The 22,290-nt window shown below is 39.7% G+C and overlaps 1 protein-coding gene across 3 annotated transcripts in view; it reads right to left on the minus strand.

Annotated features, from left to right (window-relative positions):
* The window catches only part of megf11 (multiple EGF-like-domains 11), a 75,170-nt gene that overhangs the window by 37,149 nt on the left and 15,731 nt on the right, over window positions 1-22,290 (minus strand). For all 3 annotated transcript variants that reach the window (XM_075469944.1, XM_075469943.1, XM_075469942.1), the window contains exons 2-6: window positions 20,508-20,623; window positions 17,386-17,500; window positions 15,462-15,563; window positions 14,928-15,028; window positions 10,632-10,724 (exon numbers count right to left, since the gene is read on the minus strand). In XM_075469944.1, coding sequence (XP_075326059.1) covers window positions 10,632-10,724; window positions 14,928-15,028; window positions 15,462-15,563; window positions 17,386-17,492 — 403 coding nt within the window. In that variant the 5' untranslated portion in view covers window positions 17,493-17,500; window positions 20,508-20,623. The remainder of the gene's footprint in view (window positions 1-10,631; window positions 10,725-14,927; window positions 15,029-15,461; window positions 15,564-17,385; window positions 17,501-20,507; window positions 20,624-22,290) is intronic.

Raw genomic sequence — 22,290 nt, forward strand, 5'->3', positions numbered from 1 at the left:
GATTAAATCATTGGTCATTTTTGATTAAAGTGGACAAACACAAGAAAAAAATCCTTTCCAAACTTATTTTAGAGTCAGTGAAAGGACTGCTAATATTGATCCATGGACCTTAACCTTCTTTTTGTTCTGTGGCAGAGGGCGGGTTTGTCATTCAAGCTGCAGTATGCAGCAAAGGAAACGGAAGCAAGACCCACTTGCTACTGTACAAGCCAATGTTTATCGAGCAAGGTTGAAAAAAGTAGCACGGTTTCAAGCTTCTTTGCAAATTCAATTTCTCTGTGGTTACTTGTCACTTTGAGAATGTGGGTACCTGAACCAGTAAGTCTGCATTTTATGTCTTTTATCTGTCAAACTTAGTTGAAAGGTCTCAATAAAGTGCATGTTACAGGACACAATGAATTTCTACAGGTCTGCTTTACTGCTCACACTTGAGATTAGTTGGTGACGTGTGCTCAGCTAATATGTGCAAAAAGACCAACGTGTGTGGCACCAACCTATGCTGTTTTATTTCAGCTTTACAATTAATTTGGGATCAGTTTCTGCAGGACTCAGATTGAATTCTCATGAATGAATCTTTGTGTCTGGTAATGATTGCATTTCCACAAAAATTTCCTTTGATCCTTATCATCCAGATGCCTTTTTGTCAATGTCTAGATCTCCAGCTACAACTCTTTGTTCCGCTTACTGTGGCCTGGCTTTGTGATAGCGTCTATGTGTTTTGTCCTTTTCTCTTTTTTTCCCTCTGTGGCAAAACCCACCGACTTAATTGAATTTCTGGGCTTTTAATGTCCGCATTACTCTAATAAGAGAAGAGGAGAGCTGTTTATCTCGACCTTGGTAGAATTAGCAGAGGGTATTTTGTTTAGATGTTAATGCACAAACTACTCTGTAAATCGAAACAGGAGCTTTTATTGATAAGCTGGTCAAAGGTAGTTGTGGACATTCCCCACACTGACTTCCATGCAGCCACTTGGGAGAATGCTTTTCAAACAAACTGCAATGAACTCATGCCAAACAAGCACAATAGTGTGCTGTAAATATTTAAAAAATACCTTTAGTCTTTTACAAAGACTGTGCCTATAAGAAATAATACATTTTGGATGATTTAATCATACCTGGTTTCAAGTATTTTGTCATTCTACTTTGTGGTTGTATAATCTTGAAAAGCTTTCTTTTCATCAGTCACAGACTACGGTAACACAAGGCTGCCATTAAAGTAAGGTGAAGGAAAACAACTATCTCACACAAACGACATGCAATATAACCTTCTAAGAGGGTGGCATGACTGCAGGCAAGGAAGAACACAGTAGAATGCAAAATACAACCCCAAATACCCCAGGGCCGGGAGGCAAATTTGATTAAAAGTTTGTTTTTCTTCACTCTCAACAAACGGAAGAGCTCGTCGATGCGGCACTGACAGTTAATTGGACTTGGCAGGGCCATGAGTTCATTCGTCAGCATTGTGTGGGGCTTGCCTGGGAGGAGCAGGACAATCGATGTCCCTGAGGACGGCCTGTAATCACTGCAACACTCCAATGAAGTCCAGGGTTAAACATCAGGAGATTGCAGGTGCACCACAGGATCTAAGAAAGACTGCTAATATGCTTCCTCTCCCAAAGCAAGCCAAGGACATTGCAACTTGGCACCCAAGCAACTGTGGTGAATCCTGAAAAGCATAAGGGTAGCCTCAAGTTATTTAAAAAAAAAATTCTCAACAGTCCTCAAAGGTAGGTTTAATTAATATTTGCTAATACAATAGCCGCATTCGTACAGAGCAGTTCTAAGAACGGTCCTCCTCGAATTTTGTTCTAATAACTGCCCTTCCCCAGGGGAACTGTTTAATTTTGCATTCGCACAAGAGTCGGGACCTTGATAGGGACTGATGCAACGCAGCCGTCTGCGACAGCGACGTGTTACTTTAGCGCCACATTCAACAACAAAACAAAACCCGTGAAAAGTAAGGAGAGAAGATGATGGTGATATTAATCATGGACGATCACATCGGGCGTCTAACATCGAGGCTGGAAGAGCTCACAGAGAGAGTCAGGAGACGAAGGATCGAGCGCAGGCGATACTTCTTGGTTTCATGAAGTAAGGAAGGAGAGCAGAGCGCCGCAGACAAAGGAGACAACGTTTAAGTTTAACTTATCAAACACGCGCAGGTTGTGTCTGTGTGGTATGAGGAAACATTTCAGCCGTGACAACATGACAAGGGGCGTAGCTACCAACCACCGAACACCTCCGTCAGATGTGTTCCTATGGAACCCAGAAAAGACCCGACCTCGGAGAAGGAGCTAAAATGGTTATAGGAACTGAGGGCGATGGTCCCCAGTTCCTGTATGTTCGAATGCCTTAAAAGGTTCTAGGAACTGCCAAAGGTTCCTACAGTGCGAATGTGGCTCATGTTGAGACATCGTTGAGTCAGAGGGTTATAGCTGGACAACAGTAGCTCACAGCCTCAGTCTGAGGAGTTGTTTAAAAAAGTATCAAGTTATTAAAGCAGTTATACTAAGACAAAGGCTTGCAGGAGTTATAAAGTATGACAGAAAGGTAAAAGAAAATTAATAATTCACAAAACTTTGGACTTTTACTGGGGCAGCCATGGCTAAGGTGCTGGAAGGCCGATTTCTTGCCCCTCTATAAGACAGTGTCCTTGGGAAAGACACTAAACCCCACATTTCTTCTGATGTGTTAATCAGTGTGTATGACAGAGAAAGAGGGGCTGCATGTGTTGAATAAGAAGAGGCACTGTATGAGTGAGTGTGAATGTTGAATGAGAAACAAAGTAAAGCGCTTTGTAGAACCCAGCAAAGGTTAAAAAGGCACTATATAAGTGCAAACCCTTTACCATTTTATACCATTTTTAATCATCTCTCTTCTTTTCATTCTGCATTTCACAGATCTCTAAAAGAACGGGAAAAAAATGATGATGTTAAAGACTGAATGGAAATATCTGTCACTGCAGCCTTCATAATACAGAACTGTCGAGCATTTTAAAGCCATGAGCGGTGTGTCTAATCACGTAGACCAGTCTTGTGGTAAATTGCGACATTTATAGTTATAATGATCATATTATTCTTTTAGGTGTACCTTAACCTTGTTTATATCTTTAGCAGATCATGCAGAACTACTCCTTTCCCTACTGTTTTAAAAAATTTCATAAAACAATACTCTTATTGTGCTATTTTGTGGTGAGGGAGTTGAAAAAACAGTAAATTGTGTCCAAAGACACAAACCAATAAATTATATTTTGTAATAGTTTCACTAACTGTCGTGACACTGTGTTGAATTATGTTGATTGTACACTCAACTGTGAACAAGGTCATCAAAAGCAATGACTAAAAATAAAAAAATCAACTGAATATAATCTTCACAAATACGTCAGTGGACCACAACTCAAGTGTAACTTATAGACTGTGAAATAGGCCTAAATCAGCTTTGTTCCACATTGGTATTCAGGCAATAACTTATCTCTCTAAACTGTTATCATAGCATTTCAGCTATTTTAGACACAGTGACCTTCTCTTATGGACAGGAGATAAGGTTTTTTTAATGCCCTTATTAAATCAAGCCATCTAAGCGGGCTTTCAGATCTCAGCAGTGTGTTCCAGGAGCTCATAACTCTCTCACACTGACTAATGACAAGAACCACTGTGATAATGACCAGCAGGTCTGTACATTGTGTTATCGTAACTATCACAGCCATATGCCACAGTATCTAGCAGCTTTTTGTTTTCAGGTTAAATGCAAAGACATTACACATGCATGAACACACACACACACACACACACACACACATTTGTAGGCATTCTCCCAAAGGTAATGGTGCAGTGAGCTCTCGGGGCATAATAAATCCTGCTTAATGGGAAGGTGCAAAAAATGGGATGGGTTTCAGAGCCCAGCAATGTCAATCTGCACACTTGACCAATGAGGCGTATGTGTACAGAAAATGTTACGGAGACCGTTGATCCAGAGTCTTGTGCAAAAACTCTTCAAAAGATGGTGATTGCTATCAAGAATATTTTCATCAATATGTAATTCACCATGAGTGTTAGTGTGTGTGCATGAGTAGTTAGGAATGCCGCAAGCGACACTGTGTGCGCGCGTGCCACATTTCATCTGATGGACTCAATATCAGTCACTTGGAGTCTCAGCACAGTGATTTGCACCACTCATAAGTCCCTTTGAGAAATGTGTGGAAAAATCTGAGAGACATTCTGTCTGAGGCACATCCTGAAAGTTCAAGCTGTCAGAGCCCGAGCAGTGAAATCCACATCCTCAGTCTGCTCCGTTTAACTGGGAACACGTTTTAAACGGCACACAACAAACTAAAACCAACAAAGTTAGTGTGTAAAATCTTTCCCAAGTTCTTTCTGATAATCACTGGACTGCGAGTCAAAGTAGAGATTTTAGTAATTTAGGCTGTACTATTTCAGCTAATGTCTCAGCTGAAGTATCAGGAATGTATAATTAAGTTACTTAGTAACATCTATAATGCAGCCTTCTGTGAAATCATTACATAACTTAAAAATACAGTATTTTAAGAGGAGAAACATATCATGTAAAAATTAAGTGTAAAATGTGTACCTCACACGTTTGTCAACAGATCCACTTATACAGAATAAAACTAACTGTAATGCCTTTTTAATAAAAACTGCGTTAGTACTGGAACAGTGTTGGTTCCACTTAAGAATTAGCTCAAAATATCAACTTTTTAAAACCTAATTATGTAGATATGCTAGAAGAGCAGCCATGGAGACAAATAATTATGTTGATGTGTACACTTGTTCAAATAATGGTTTAATTTAGTTTTTATTTAGTAGCAGATCGGCGAGGTTGTTTGTATCCTCCATGAATCTGAACTGTCGATTTCTCTCATTTTTAATGTAGCAAATGTTTCAGTAATTTACTTTGATTGGCTTTTGAAATACAAACTACCTTTCATAAGAACTATTGTTATTGGGGTTGAAAGATCTCATCTTGAGACTCGAATATAGTGGACATGAAAAATTAGATGATAAACAATCTCATAGGCTTTACATGGCCGACTCCATTTTACAATAATAGTAACGTTTTGCTTTTATTTCTTTTTCTTCGATTTTAGCTGACAAGATGCTCAGCTGATGTTGTTGTCATGTTGTCATCCAGAATTCCACTTGACAAAGATGTATGCTCCATCATTGTGATGCTGGCTACAGCCTGCTAGTTACTGGCAGAAATGCTCTGATGTCCTACTGGGCCATTAAACAGAAGACGGTCTTCACAAGTTTGTTGTAGGGAGCTACTTAGAATTATGAGAATGCAAGATTAGTTTGAATGTTACGTTTACACTTCCTTGTTTCCTATTTCCTTTGTTTGATTAGTTTTAGGTATAAAAATGCTCATACTTGCTAGTTGGTTTGGATTAGGAGACAAAATTACTTTTCTTTTCTTAGGTTTAAGTAAAGATGATGGGTTTTAAGGTGCATACATTGATGTTTATAGAGCAAGTTGGATTAACATGAATGTACCAAAATTCAGTTTCGCCACATTTACCTGCTGCATTTAACCTGATACTAAGGAGTTTTTTCACACTCATGTGACATTCATATAAAGTACAGGCTTCATATGCATTGGTCAAAAACTCCAAACACAACCTTTAACATATAATTGTAGCAGCTGATATTATGTTGAAAGAGGGTTCCTGGTTCAAATCCCAGCTGGGGCCTTTCTGTGTGGAGTTTCCATGTTCTGCCCGTGTATGCGTGGGTTCTCTCTGGAGGCTTCATCCCACCGCCAAAAAACATGCATGTTAGTTTAATTGGTGTCTCTAAATAGTCCCTACGAGTGAGTGTGAGCGTGGATGGTTGTTTGTCTCGTTTGTCTCTGTGCGGCCTGGCGACCTGTCCAGGATGTACCCCGCCTCTCTCCCAATGATAGCTGGGATAGGCTCCTGCCACCCTGCAACCCTGAGTTGGATTAAGCGGGTATAGAAAATGGATGGATGGATATTACGTCGATGGGATGTTTTATTTACTCATGGAGAAATGCTGGTGCAATAGACATCTACTAAGTTGGAGTCAGTAATGCTGTCACCTACTTAACTCTGCAGCTCTTAAACTGGCTGCAGCACTCCTGAGGAACACAGTGCTGTACACAGAAATAAAACCCAGTCTGTGCAGCAAAGCACCGCTTCAATAACATATAACACACACACACACACGTTCACACAGAGGCATCAGCCACTATAGATCGGTCCATTTTCTGTCCCCTTGAGAGAAATACCCTCGCCTGGGTGCTTTGATCTACCAAAATGAATGAGGCAGTTGGCATCGACTATTACAAGCAGCAAGGAACCCTTTCAGATTCATACGTTCATAATATTCAAAGTTCTCCCCAATGTGTCTCCGTACACGCTTGTATAATGAGGAATTCAATCGATGTCGACGTTTTTTTCTAAAGCTGGAGATGAAGTCTCACTTTTTAAAATGGAGGCATCATCTAAAAAAAAAAAAGTGACTTGTTTTTAACACTGCTGAATGACATAAACACATACTGGCACACACGTCAAGTGACAGTAACTCTGCGTGCGTCTGTGTGTGTCTCTGTCACGTTTAATGTGATTCAGTTTCTTGGCCTTTGACAGCCATTTATGTTAATGCCCTGCTCTTGTGGGTGGGACTCTGGCTCAGATGCACCCCTGTTTACCTTTGTAAACACTGTTGACATGTGCCAAAGGGAATTCTCAACAGGGTGTTTTTCAAGCCAAAGCTAATGTAAAAGGAGATTTATTTTGGTGAGAATACATATTCAGCAGATTGCCTTATTTTGCATTGTTCATTATTTTGAGTCCACATAATTTAACTAATTGTTTCTACATTTATAAATATTATATTCTGCTGCTTAAGTGCCATCTGGAACTATATAATATGGCGCATGTTACGTGCAGGTAATGTGAGTGATGATTAAGATTGGCGGAGTGATATGCAAGAGGTGAGAGTTGACGTTTTTGTTTTTGGTCGGACATTAAAGTGGATCGAGTTATATGGCCGAAGTTGTCCTCGTGCTCTTACTTTACCCACAGCCCTCCGATAGTTTATGTTAGACAATAATTCAAACATTCCAAAACCGGTCTTACATTAAGTTCAGCAGAAATGTTTTGGTCTGGTTGCCCTTTCATATTGTGTCCCTGCTGGTTGGGGCAATGCAATCTAATACAAAACAAGCTAATAAAGCTGAAGTAATTTATCTGCCCCTTCTGTTTGACTTAGACCGTTGCAATCACAACCTCAAATACTTAAACCTAATAGAAAAAATACACAATTTACTATATCTTACAGAAGAATAATATTACAGACTTACCATTCAATTAGCATAAAACAAGAAGCATGTAGCGTCTCATCTGGTGCAATAGCCCATAAGAAACCATTCATTAGCTCCATTTATCAATTAATCATGGGTACAGCACATACAACATTGGATGTTTTAGCACTTGAATACATTGAGAGTAACCTCATGGACCACGGCTGGCCAGCTACATTAGATTTGGCTCTTAAGTGTGATAGATTTCTTCCAAGAACACAAAGGATACTTTGTGGTTAACAAGCGCTACTGCTCCTTGGACTTTTCAGGTGCTTATCTTGGTAGCATTGATCTTTAGAATCTCACAACAGAGGATAAAAAAGCCAATGTCGGCAAAGAAAAGAGACATTAAAAGCTCCATATTTGTGACCATCTCTTCCCTCTGAGCACTGGGAACATATTATTATCTGACTGACGCACATGAAATCAATGCTTCATTACACCTAATATTTTTTCAAGTGACGGCAGTCATAGCTAAATATGCCTTGTGCATATAACATCCATCTTTATCGCTCTCTTTATTTGAAAGCTGTTATTACTGCAGTATATAGTGACCCTGTGCGACAGGCTCATCACAAGGATTAAATCAGCAAGTGTTGAAAAGTACACTGCAATGAAGGAAAGAGGACTTGATTATTTCTCTGCAACTACAGAAAAGGAAAATCTACTTCTAAACCCAAGAAACTCATAAGATTTTGAAAAAACTTTAGATACTTTTTATTCAATAAACTCATAATATCATACAAAGATTTCATTTCACCCTCATTCTGTGCAGCTCTTTTCACCAGCACATACGGTATTTGCTGTGGAATGCATCCAATAACATCACCACATTCTCAAAATCGAGCACTGACTAAGATGACTAAGGACATACTGCTCAGTCCTATAAGTGAAGCTCCATTTAACTGAATTGCATTTGCAAATATTGCCGCCTTCCTTGGTATATTGAGTTTAATATTTTGTCATCATTTCTTCCTTTTATTTACATGTGTAAATCCTGTTGAGAATCGTCTTAAAAAACAAAACACTGTTGTTTTTTATGACGGACTCTATTGACGACAAAATATAGATCACACAACGACAGATGGGACAAACACGGAATTTTTTAATAGAAAAAGACGAGAAAAATAGCAGAAGAAAAACAGACAAAAATTAACAGATACAGGCCACTCTTAGTGTCCTAAGTGTTAAACAACAACAACAACAAAAAAGAAATAACCAATGAATTCATTACGTACTATTAGAGAAACATATTCAAGACGGCGATCCACAAACACAACTCTCGGGCACTACAGTGATCACACTGACAAACAGCAACAATTAATCATTCATCACTCGTTGGAGAAAACACATCCTCTGTTCAGAATGCTCCAAATTCACACTAACAGATGTAGAATGAGACAGCAGTCAACATGCTGTTTTGCTGTTTTATCTGTCCACCAGCATGTCCTTGAGATGAGCCTGAGACACCTCAGGACTCTAGGCAGGTCACAGAGCAAATCTGGTCTCAGTCGGACTGTTGCCTCAGGCCCTAGAGGAGGATGAAATGTCTTCTAGCTACAGCAGGTGGACACCAGCAGGAAGAAAAACTCTCGATATCTCTCGTCTGCCTTCACAATTTACAGACTCTATCCCACCTGACTGCTTTCTCTTTTCTGGCTGCAAGTACTTAGACTCTTTATTTTCACCACCTGACCTATATACAAAACTGCTTCCTGGTGGGTGCTGCTCCAGAAACTAGGTCCAAGCCTTTGATCCAGCTCCAAATCACTGGCTGAAAGGCTGTCACTTCAGCTTTAGTCCGTATAGCATCCCACGGCAGCCCTTTTCTTCTTCTCCAAGCTTGGGCGACACACTTTTTATCGCATTCGTGCATCCTTTGTCATGTGATCAACTGACTCTGCCCTCGCCCCAGCGAGTCCACCAGGGAACTGGCTTTTGAAACAAACACAAACACCTAAACTCAAAAACAATGGTGAAATAAAGAGCACACAAATCGTGACAGTCATAGTGTGGGAACTTACTGGTTGTCAGTTTGTGCTTCTCCACTCACAAACAGACTTTTACTAAACCACACTATCTATGCTGGGGGAATGTAAAATTTACAGTGAGAGACAAGGGGGGGGGGGAGCATGAACCATTTACACGAAGGAAAAGGAGGGCACGTTTAATTTAAAAATTGGCACGCATTCCTAATTTCTACAGATGAAAGCTCATAAATGAAAAAGCCTGGAATCATGCCTGGTATGGAAATCTAAATTTATGAATAATGCCTCTGTCTCAATCATCAAGTCTGTTTTAACAAGGTGGATTATCTGAACACCTGCAGGCGGAAAGGCACGCATGGCTGCAGTCCTAACTAACCAAGAGAGGGACAAGTGTCCCTGAGGGCCCTCAACCTCACATCTACCCCGCTGGACCCTCACTAGTCTCTAAGAGGGAGTCGAAGCAAACAGCCGCAAACAGCTCAGGCTTGTCATTTACACCCATGAATCCACCTCCAGGCCGGTGCTGCAGTGAGGGTAGCTGATTTACACACAGCTGCTAATCAGTGAATGGCTCTCTTACTAATGAAAACTCATAGATCTTTACAGTAACACTACTGATATGATTTTATCCACCATTACTCATTCCTAAATATGCAACGGGCAATAGCAATAAAATAATACTGGGGGTGAACTGTTGAAGTTGTGAATTAGAGGTCAGAAATATTGAAGCAGAAAACGGTGACTGGATCATGAGTACTCCTGTCTCTGTCCTGAAGAATAAGGGCCTCCTGTATGCATATTTCTATGCAGATATACATTTCACTGCAGAGTATATTCTTTGCTTGTGCCTGGCACAATCAGCATTTAGCTGATTGCTGGATGGATATGCTCCACCCTCTCATATACCTCTGGGTGCCAGCGTAACCACAGTAAACAGATAGGCCAGCACAATGGTGTATTCTAGTCCTAAGCACCAGTCTAATCATATGTAAGACCATAACAGAGTTTGGTAGACACAAGGGGATCCAACCATCCATCCATCCATCCATCCATCCATCCGCTAGATTCATCAAGCAAATCACTTCCACTTCCAGCAAATGAAAATTAATTCATTGTGACTTACCTGTTCCATTGGCTGTGTTTGCAAAGAAGAGAGGATACAAAGCTAAGCAGCTTTGAGATAGACGGATATTGAGGCAATACAGACTCACAGCAAAGTCTTATGGACTTACTTGCTGTGAGAGCAATTTAGGAATACATGAGTCTAAATGACTTGTAGGTTTAGAAGGACAGTGTACTCACCACTGGAGCAGTCCAGTCCTCCCCATCCAGGCTCACACTGGCATGTATCAGGAGACACACAGCGACCATGGACACACTCCTCTGTACACAGAGCTGAGACACAGAGACACGATCTCGTCAGTGGAATTAATTAATTGCATAAACAGACAGACACACAAACACACCCCCAGACACACGCACACACGAAGCAGGGTGTAAAAGATCATTAAACCTCCAATAAACAGCATAATTAAAACCACCAAGAAAACGAGTGAAAGAAAATGGCCCATAAAATTGAACACTCAATGTCTCCGGAGTGGGACTAAATCTTAGCTTTGGCACTCATATTCAGCATCCATCTCCAGTACTTGACACTGGGATAAATGATTTGTTAAGAGATCCAATCTTTGGTTAATATTTTGGTTTATCACATCACGTTACTTTCCACAATGAGTGCCTATCAGCAGGCTGAGCCACGATGGAAACATTGTAAATCATCTCTAATGTTCTGCCATACAGTGAAGTTTAAATGTTGCAGGTTCACTGCAGTGTTTACAAAATGTGCAGATTTCTCGATCATTTATATTGAGCAACACAACACCAAATTGATCAGGCCGGCATTAGTATTCCTGGAAGAGTGTTCACAAGAATCCCAAAAGGTTTTGTTTTTAGCTGGATAAAAAAAACAACCTGTATGAAGGGCTTTGTTTTTTTTTGTGCTTCAGTGTTTCTATATAACAAATAAATAAATAAAAAATCATTTAGCATTAATAAATATTTGGCAGCCAAGGTCATCTGGCCAGCAGGGTTAAGACAAGCAGGCTCTTATCTGGGGAAGGAGGAAAGCAGGCAAATACGAGAGTGAAACCCTGTCTGATGGGAATCAGCAGTCCACTAACATGGCCTGTGAAGGGATGATACACAATCCAAGGGCAGCAGCACAGACAGTCTGTCCCCTTAACTGATCAGACCTCATCTAACACTCCCTCCAAGTTCTGCCTGCTTTGTTTGCTACATTTTGTTTGTGTCTTGGTCGGACAGCATCTACAAGAATTTTTCTAACAACCGAAGGCCTGGAGGAAGATTGCAGCTCTGTGTACAACACTACGGCAACTAACTTGCAAGCAGAGAGGTCAGCAGGGGCTGGCTGCAGGCCTGATCACTGTTACTATTGATTATCACTCATTCAGGCTTCGATTAGGATCCACCACTGGCGCATGAGATGCAGCAAGACACAAGAAAGAGTGAATCCCAAACAGCCACCAGCCATGGGTAATTGCAAAATGCTCCCACAGCAAAAAAAAAAAAAAAAAAGCAAAAGAAGAGATTGAAAGATAATTCAGGGCAGATTTCTGAGCATCAGTGCTTTGGCAGAAATTGTCTAATTACAGTAAGCCGGCAAAGAGAAAAGGAGGAAGAGCTCCATCATTTATGCTGACGAAGGTAGTGAGATCGACTACCTGTAATCAATGAGTCCACAGTATGCAGAGTATTCAAAGGGACGAGGAGACAAATTCAATGTCACCATGATGAGTTGATTTCATTTAGTTTCAATCAGCAAATTCTGATCTGCGAGAACAGGGAAATGCAAATGTCTCACATCCTTCAGAAAAAACGAAATATGGAAATTAAGTTTTGAATATGGGAGACAGGATAAAGCGGACCCTTCTCCTGAGATCTGAACCGGTGTACTGAAGGGAAGGCATAATAAAGTGGGAGGTAGGTCTTTCATTTTAATTGAAATTCATGAAACACTCTGCCTAACTCATGTCTAAGGAATCTGTTGGAAAATTGAGTCTTTCATCTAGATAAAAGGCTAATCTAACTCATTATGCAGAGGTGTTATCAGAACAAGGAACAATGAAACTAATTGGTGATGGCCATGCAATATAATTAAATTCAATATTTTTCCCCAGTCATACTACAGTGTTTTAAATGCATCAGAAAGTTGAACTGTTTAGTCTCTCGTTGTTTTTTGGGAGCACTTTGTTTCAGTCAGTGACAAAAAGACCCACAAGTACAATTCTGTTTGTTTATGATTTCTGCAGGGTAATTGTTTCGGAGAGAAAAAAGAAAAATGTAGCTGGTATTTAAGTCTGTCTGAGAGAGATGCCAACAGGACACATCAAACATCTCCCTGCTTCTTCTACAAGCCTGTGTCTAACGCAGAGATGACTTACTTTATAGCTATGTCTTTGAAGCATTAAAAAAAAATGCAACAAAGTCAAAATGAAAAAAGGAATCAAAGGCACAGGAGCCTTTCTGAAGGAAAAAATCTCATCATCCTGAAGATCATCAAAATGCAAATGTGAAACTTAACCAAACTAATTCTACAGCCAAACTCATTTTTCAATCATGTCAAAGTCGTGGACAGGCACAAGTCATGCAGGAGTCATCTGGCCTTAATGCTTTGTAAAGAAGAAAAAAAATTAAATAAATGACTTGTAGCCCTGCAGAGCCTATCAGCCTCTGAAGATGTTACAGCCTGTTGTCATTAGCAAGATCCTCTCATTTCTTCATGCACAAGTGTAATAATCATGCTTATGAGGAGGTAAATTAGTTCCCTACATTCTCTTCATAGCTTAGTAATATATTAAGGTAATGACTTACGACAGATCAAAGGTCAAAGAAATAATAAAGACCTCTAGTTGGAAACTTAAATCACTAATGAAAGAGAAGCAGATCAAAGTTTAACTTATAATAGAGCACCTTGAGAAAATGAAACAATCACTTACAAAGGATAGAATGAAGCAAAATAACAAACAAAGTGAGAAGACTAACCTTGATGATAATGTGCTGATTTAGTGTCAGAGGCAATTTCCTTTTGTGTGTTTGTGTAACAATTTTGGTTCATTTGCGGTCTCAACATCCCCAGATTCATTTAGCCACCTCTCGTTGGAGCTAATGTGAGTGCTAATTTGGTGCCATATGACAAAATGGAAGGGAAAAAAAAGCAGGCAGGCAAACACTCTTCAAGCATTTCTGACTTCTAATGAAACAGACTCACCGTGAGTAGAGGGTTATTTTCCTCTCAGTATACAACAAAATGTCTTGAAATAGATGACCAGTTAATTTTGGGTCGATTTACTCTATAATGTCCCCGTTTGTCACTGCGTGCAAAACTGCTCTGGGAGAACAAATCTTTTAATCCTGGTAGTGAGTGTGCAAGGATTAAAGGAGAACAGTTTGCAAAGGCAGCAGAAAGCAAACACTGCCCTTTTGGCCCCCATCAATGTGGTTTCCACACCTCACCTTAAAGATGCTGGGTTAAAAGGGTGGGTGGCACATAATATGAAAGCAAAATCATCAAATGAGGAGGTTTAATTCTAGAGGCACCTCCTCAGTTTGCAGATTCACCTGTTCAACACCCTGAAAAACCTATTAATAAACCAATGCCTCCACTGTCAGTTAAATGGTTAATGAATGCATTATTGATCAGTCTACACCTCATTCCTTAAGACCACCATATAATCACACCGGCATGTACTCTTTGCTGGCCAGTTTCCTGGGGAACGGCTGCCCTGAGGTGATTAAAGCCTTGACAAGGACAAGCTCAGCTGTGGTCAAAGAACAAACCAACATGGCTGCAGTCATTGTATCAGAAACCCCCTCGTGCTGCAGAAGATGTAGGAAAGTATTAAAGTGCAATTCTAGAAAGACGAATTCTAGAGATTCTAAAGAGAATAAAACATAAGGTAAGGCGAGGATTTCAAAATCACAACTCTGTGAGGCTACTATAATATGTTCTGTCTTTATTTGACCAACCTGCAGAAATATTCAGTTTAATGTGAGGAAGTAGAAATAGAAGTCAAAGACCATTAATGAAGCTATAAAAAATGACATTGAAGGATTGTTATCAGTATGTTGCTACAATCCAATTTTCAAGGCTTCTGCTCTTTTCAAGTTATTGAATTCTGCTGCAGTTTTATGTTGGGTGCTATAGCTCCTCTGTCTCTAACCAACACCTCCTTGACTCGTTAATTCTTGTCATTGTTATACAATTTCAATTAAACTGCACTTGCTGGAAGAGCAAAGCAGTAGCCTATGATATAAAATAGTGTGCCATCTTATTAGATCATGCCAAATCACCTCAAACTTAATAAATTCACACGGATGGTGGTACACGAACGGAGAAGGCAATAGTTCAGTGTCAGGAAGAGAATAGAAGGAGGGAGCGGTAGTGCCCCGGTGGGCTTTGTCTGCAGGCCACCCACAGTGACAATCAGTCCTCATATTTACTTTTTTTCATAGAGGGTCTTGCAGATATAACCTGAAATGTTATGAGCGAGGACAAATGATTTTAAAAATGATACTCACGAACACACAAGTCTCCGCTCTCAAAGTAACCAGGGCAACACTGTGAGCGGCGCCTATACATGGTCCTCACTCCCCGCCGGTAAGCCGTCTTATAGCTGATCCTGGAAAATTAGACACACACAGACAGCTACGTGATGTAAAGAGAGACCCTCTCTGAAGGGCAAAAAAACATAAAGAACATCAAAGCTACTTGATACTGTGTTGCTAGTGGTAAATTTATAGATAACAACTAAGAAAAAGTACAATATACGTGAGTGGGATTCTGTCATCCACATAAAAGCCAGCATTAGGGATGTGACTCTCTGTGTGCGTATATACAGATGCACACTATAAACTTTGAGAAAGTAATCATAATATACCAGCATCTTCAACTTAAGGTGATCATTGTAAAAGTCACGTGACCCTTTCTCAGTCAGCCACTACAACAAGACATTTATTGCTGCTTATATAGACTTGGCTATAATTTTGATCACAGTAATGATGTGTCATTAAAAGAATAAGACAGAATAAATAGGGATATTTTTCCCAACTTACCTGTGTCTTGTGCATTTAAACCAGTTAAGGATGTCTGTGCATCTGGTGTAATAGATCTGGTCAAACGGGTGAGCATAGGATTCCTGGACCGTCACAGCATAGCTAAAAGACAAATGTGTAGAAGACAGAGGGGCCGTGCTTTACCTTCTTATCATTTATGAGGAAATTCTACTTTACTCGGCCACACAATATAGTCCTGAGTAAGTTTCACACTTAAAATGTTTCATTAAGCGAAACACCCATACCATTCCATGTTTGTAATCTAAGTGCCGTTAGCAATTCTATCAAAGGCACTTTTCTCTTTTAAACTTTAGGCTAAGTAAAGGTTCTACATTGCTGCAGTTACAGTGAATGTAGACTAGAAAGCCAGGAGAATGGCTTTCTGTGGAGATCAGTGGCGGCTGCTGACTTTTAAAACAGGGGAAGCCCATATTACGCGTTCAGGGTTGTAGTGGCTCGTGCCATCCCAAAGTAGAAGATAGCAAAGTTAAAAAGAATTAGTTATAACATAGCTGTGTCTAGTATGACAAGTATTCCCAGCAAATACACAGAAAGAAGGTATAGACTTTGAAAATTCACACAGCAAGGCCAAAATCAAGTATGATCGAATCTAAGGCCTATAAATGGCTGGATCTGTGGCTGGATCAGAATCTGTGGAGCATTTTTCCCTGTCATAATGAATACTTAGTTTGATGGTGGTGGTAAGTTGTCTTAAAAAAGATAACATTTGTGAATGGGCAGCATGAATTCTGGAAAGAAACAACTAAAAGTATTACAGCACTTTCACAGACAACCAGTCTCTTTTGTATCCGCTTTGGGACTGAAGTTCCAGCGTGCTTCTCCCCGCTTAAAAATTTGGCTGCCACAACATCTCTCATGATGGACAAACACTGACTCCAATCATCACGACACAGCCCCTCATATTGACACGCCCACATCTAATCTAACCCCAGAGACGCCGAGCAGCCTCAAAAGTGATGAGTTTTTGTCGATTTAGCCAATGATTGTAGAATTGTAGAAAAAAACTTGACTCTCCCGCCCCCTCCTCGAAGCCGGGCAGCCCTCGGCTCGGAAGCCTGGCTGTTAGTGGTGGCTTCATAACATGATTTCCTCAGTGAACGGCGGCGATTTCAGAACAAATCACTTCATTAAGCTACAGGACAACATGTTGTAGTTATGAAAGTAAATGCAGTATTGGGCATGTCTTGTGTTTTGTGAATAACTGTTTTATCGTCAATTTAACATTGAAGATGTAGCAATTTCGCCAGAGAATGGGAGAGGCTGTCCGGCTTCCCGTGTTGTCTCTGAATAGCCGCGGTTGCTGGAGATATTGTGGGACAGGACTTGTAATACATTGACTTTGATATGCAAATAAATTCAGTGTAAATGATACATGCAGCCAGATGGATCTGGGGAAACTGGAGGACATTAAAACGAAAAAATGACTCTCCTAAATAATTCATTCTAATGCCAACAAGGTGTAACCCCAATTCTTAAATATCCCCACCTTGGTCAAGCAATAATCCAGATAACACATCTTCACAATTTTTGTTCTGCCTCTTTGTACTGAGGACAGAAATCATTCCAGCTTACTTTGTCATAAGTGACACTGCCCAGCACGGCTAGTTATTATTCAGGCCCTATGGCTATGGTGATTGATTGGGACGATAGTACACTGATAAGTCTGCCTACATATTCTATTTGAAGCTGCAACTCCTCCCTTTTCTCAGCTATTAAGCTGTGACTAAAGCCATGAGAGATCAATACTTCTGTATGGACCCCAGGCTGATTGGAAACTATGTTTACAAGCACATATGCTGAAAAAGATCTGACAGCTGATGTCATTACATGGAAACTACGCTCCCAGATTACTACAAACTAAAACTTTGTGTACTGTGGTAAACACAAGGAGCAACATGCTCACCTCTCCCAGTGGCTGCAGACATTAGGGTCATCAGGGTTGAGACTCAACACCCTGGCGGTGAGGCCGAGAATGAAGAACCAACCCAGCAGGGCAACGGGTGACCCCATCCTTCTCTCTGAGAGGGGAGCAGGAGAGAAAAATATATGGTTGATGAATAGGTCAACTCTAATCCTGGATTTTTCAAATCAAGTTTCTGGACAAGCAGCATGTCACACTTTGGGATGTTCTGTATACTCGTGCACACAGAGTTGGATAAGAAGATCAAAGTAACTCTCATAGTTGCTAAAAGCATGGCACAAATAGCAGAGGCTTAGCAAAAGTTCTGGAATAAGGGTAAAAATCTGCCAACCACCACTTACTGGCTTGTTTTATCTTTTAATGTGACTTACAAAAATACACTCTAACCAGGAGCAAAGCTCTTCAAAATACTTTAATAGTTAATTATGTCGTTTTCACATGTGCACTGCAGTCCTGCAGTTTTCTGGGCATGCCCTTGAGGAGATGCATGTAAGAACAGAAAAGTGTGCAACATTTGAACCAGGTTTCTTGTGGAGAATATCTAACTAGCTCTTAGCTCTAAAAAATGTTTAGGAGCCAGTGTGAATCCCGATAACAGTTGTTTCATACCCTTTTTCTACCTTCCTTTATTAATTAATTTCCACTGGAAACAAAGATGAAAAACTAAATATGCAGCAGCCAAGTTTTATAGGGTTTTCTATAGTCTTATTTGTATAGGACGCCCCTCCGCCTAAATTTATAGAAGTATTGTTAAGCCAAAACAACACAGCTGGTCGCTGTCCAGTTGGGGGACACTCTGAATACACCTTTTTTAAAGAAAGATGTATTCAGAGTATCTATAAGGAAACTGTCCTTCTCCCTTATTTCATGCAGGCCTAAACAACCAACAATGACGTTTTAAGAACATACAACCTCTAGTGGTCAAAAGTGCAACTGCATGTGAATTGTAAAAATGATGTCAATGGTTATGGTCATGCTGTAATAAGTATGCAATTTAAACCTGAACATGATTGTATCGCAATTATCACCTAGTTGTTTTGAGCTCTAACTGTAACCAAGTGATTTAATTAGATAAACCCAACCAGGATGAGACAAAAGTGTTTTAGTAAAGCTTTGTCAAGTTATAACTGAATGTTACACAGACGGGAAAAAGCACTTTTGGCTTCCAACATGACTGCCATAGAAATGAAAGCACACTGTTCAGAGGAAATGAATGAAACAAGACTGTAAATCCAACAATTGCGTGTATCATCTCAGAGTAAATCAGCACAGTTACATGTGAAGCTGAGCTGAGCTCCAGTTAAGAGTTCGACCTGGCTGTTTAATTGGACCACCATCCTTGTCCCAGTTTACAGAGTTACTGACAGACGGTATGTCGGAAACACCAACACCGTGGACAGTGTAATACATTAAGACATTCTGCCATGTCGAACTGTTTCTGAGGGAGATCATTGCACATGTAAGCATAGCTGTGTTTACTGCACAGAGTAATGATTTTTGTGATGACTTGTGATGATTTTTTTCAGATGAAGCTGTGAAAGTCAGGATTTTGTTCGAGCAGAGTGACAGTGTGGAAATTCTTTGACTGCAAGTTTACACATAGATTTAATGGGCTGAACACACACCCCGAACACATTATCTAGGTGTATTAGTCTATTAGTTTTGAGAGGCTTGATTTTATAGGATTTTGCTCAGATTAAGATGTTTACATGTATTTTAAAAGTCTTGTTTTGGTCTAACACAACAACTTGTATTGCTCTAGTGTCATGTAAAAATGTTAATTCATTTAACTACTCACAAGATTCTGTGACTTTAATGAACATTTCTTGACACATTTATGGGTCAATATGGTGAATGTTCATCCAATTGAGATTGCATAGTTTCTATCGATATCAGTCAGATTCACCACTTGCAGGCTCAAAAGGGGAAGACAGCCAACATGAATTATTTCATAGAGGTATCATCTTCTGAAAAGGGATACTCTTCTATCTTGAAAAATGGTAAACATACTCCTAAAGGACAAGAATAGTTAGTTTTTCATGTAGTTTTTAGGCTAGGTTCAAAAGATGTTTATCTATGTTTAACACTGACTGCTGTGTTTGACACCTTTATTGAGACCTTCAAAAAAAGCAGATGTGTTCTGTTTGGCAAACACCTACAGAGCCCAGCAGGATCTTTTAATAAGATCTATAGGGAGAATAAGAGCATACGGAATAGGATAAGCTGATATGACAGTGATGGATTCTCATGCACAGGCCTCACCTTCACATATCATTATAAAAGATAAACAATGCATGGTAAACATATATAAGTGACACATCATAATTCACATACTGCCTGAATGACATTTGCAGTAATGTAACTTCAAAGCATTGTAATCTATATGGTGATGTGGCCTTTTGAGGGTGAAAAAAAAACTTGTACAGTGTATAATAAACAACAAACAGATGAGAATAAATTCAAATGAATCTTGTAAAATTTGTTAATACACACAAGTGAGGGTGTGTTTATTAGGTGTGTGACCTGCGTGTGCTTCTGTGTGTTGTAAGCATGTGCTCAATATTGCTGAGTGATTTTATTCAATAACACAGGCATTCACATGTTCAGGTAATCTCCTGCATTTATAGCCACATGTGCTCACTCACATTTGAAGGAAAATCAATCAGAACTCTGCTTCCTCTAAGTGGCAGCTCATCTGAATGGGCAGAGGTTGAAGTCATGTTCATTTCCTTAACAGGATGATTAATACACACGTTACAGGTAACAATTGCTTTCATATTAAGGCCTTTCTCTGAAAAAATCCTATTAAATACCACAGGGACACTTTTTGATGGACTAGATAGCTTACACTGCTTCCTTGATTAGACTCTAATTCCTCTAAATGACTCTGGACAAGTGGAATACCTCCAAACTTGTCAATTTTTTTAAACCTTTGAGTTCCCTGTAGCAGGCATGAGGGATCAGGCCAAGAGATAAAATTTGTATTTTTCCGAGCATGTGGTAGGATAAATTGAGTAGTTGTTATATTGATGAAAGCAAATTAAGTGCCACAGTGCCCTTAAAGAGACAGTGACGGATGTAATAGCCAGAGACGCATGGCTCACCTAATCTTACAGCCTTTGGTCCCTGGAGGTTTTTTATGACTGCTGTTGCGGCCGTGAAAGCACTGCTGCGCTGAAACACGCACACTCGCAGCGAAAGGTGATGGCAGGTCACAGATCTGCGGGAGAGAAGAAAAAAATAATGAGCTTATGATGACATACTGAAGACACAAGCTTCCTTGCTGGCTCTCACATGGGCTCACGCACACAAACTCATACATTTCTTATGGGATCAAGAATCTCAACAGGCATACAGTTCACAAAAGCTGCTCCTGAAAGGCCAGTTTACTCTGCACAGCCTCCATGTACAGCCATACAGATGTCATTGTGTTTTACAGCTTCCCACCCACCTGCTTTCCACACACACACACACACACACACACACACACACACACACACACACACACACACAGTTAGCCACAAAAATAAAAGCCTACATAAACTCAAGAGGGGCTGATACAGTGAACTGTTCACACTTCATACACTACAAGTGGCTTGTCCATTGTGTTACAAGATCACTTTTTCTATGCTCAATGACAAAGCTTACACAAGGGTTATTACAATAACAATGGAGGCATGTGGAGAGCATTGATGTGTTTATCCTCTTTCACACTACACTGCTCCTAATGACTCCCAAAGAGGGTCAGAGGGCAAGTTTGAGACTTGTCTGCCCTTCATTTGCTGTGAATCCTAAATTAAGATGTAAACAGAAGATGATTCAAATTATATATGTTTTTGTTCCTGGCTATATAAATAATTCAACATCTTTTCTTTTGCAATTAAACTGTTTCTAAGGCAACACACAGACAAAGGCAGACAAATTGCAAATAGACTCATCGTTTTACATACAGATAAATTGATATATAGAACTTCAATTAACAAAGGTAGCATCATATTGTACTCAAACTGATGAAACATCAGGCACATTATTATCGAGAGAAGCATAATAACTCTGAATTGCTTGGCTAAGATTGAGTAGAGTTCTTCTTAATTTATTTATACATTTGTATACACGGCAACCAGTTACAAATAGACAAAGCTTAGGGTTATATTATTTCTTGTAATTGCTCAATGTGCATACATTTTTAAATAAAAGATAAAAGATTGTCTTTGTGATTATGTTTCAGAAAAACATTTAGAGACCAATTCTTATGTGACACAAAACCATCCGGGAAAAAAACCTTATTCTTCATTTGAGGGTGTATTTATTGAACTTATATGTAAAACATGGTTGCACAGAAGAGGCAGAGGTATTTCCCCCTTCTTTATTGTAGTTTTCAGTAAAGATGCAAAAAACTCTAGCTGCAAATTTGGATTTAAAGTCAAACCCACTGTACATGTTTGATAAATCTTTCGCTTTTAGATCTGTCACCTCCAGCGAGTTATCATATATTTGCAGCACAAACTATGTCAGAAGCAGATTAGTGACTTTTACAATCTTAATGTCAAGGACAAGAAACTCACTGATATTTTGCCATGCCTGAGCACATCTTATGGTATTTTCTTTAGTGTGGGCTTTAACATTTAAACGTCTCTTTAAAAACACAAATAAAATCCTCTTTTAATAATGGCCCACAGGCTCACAAGAACATCTATTAATTCTTGCATCTGCATACAAAAAGTGTGAACAAAGTACTCCATAAGCTGGATCAATACGACACTTATCAATTGGAACTCTCCTGCAAGCATCCTACTTGTGCCTGCTGAAAACCCTGAAAACAGCATCTTTCTGTTTTCACTTGAAATGTGTTCACTTACACCAGACAAATGGTTCTCCAGAGACCTT

Source organism: Odontesthes bonariensis, chromosome 7 (genome assembly GCF_027942865.1).
Source record: "Odontesthes bonariensis isolate fOdoBon6 chromosome 7, fOdoBon6.hap1, whole genome shotgun sequence".
In the NCBI taxonomy this organism is placed as follows: Eukaryota; Metazoa; Chordata; class Actinopteri; order Atheriniformes; family Atherinopsidae; genus Odontesthes; species Odontesthes bonariensis.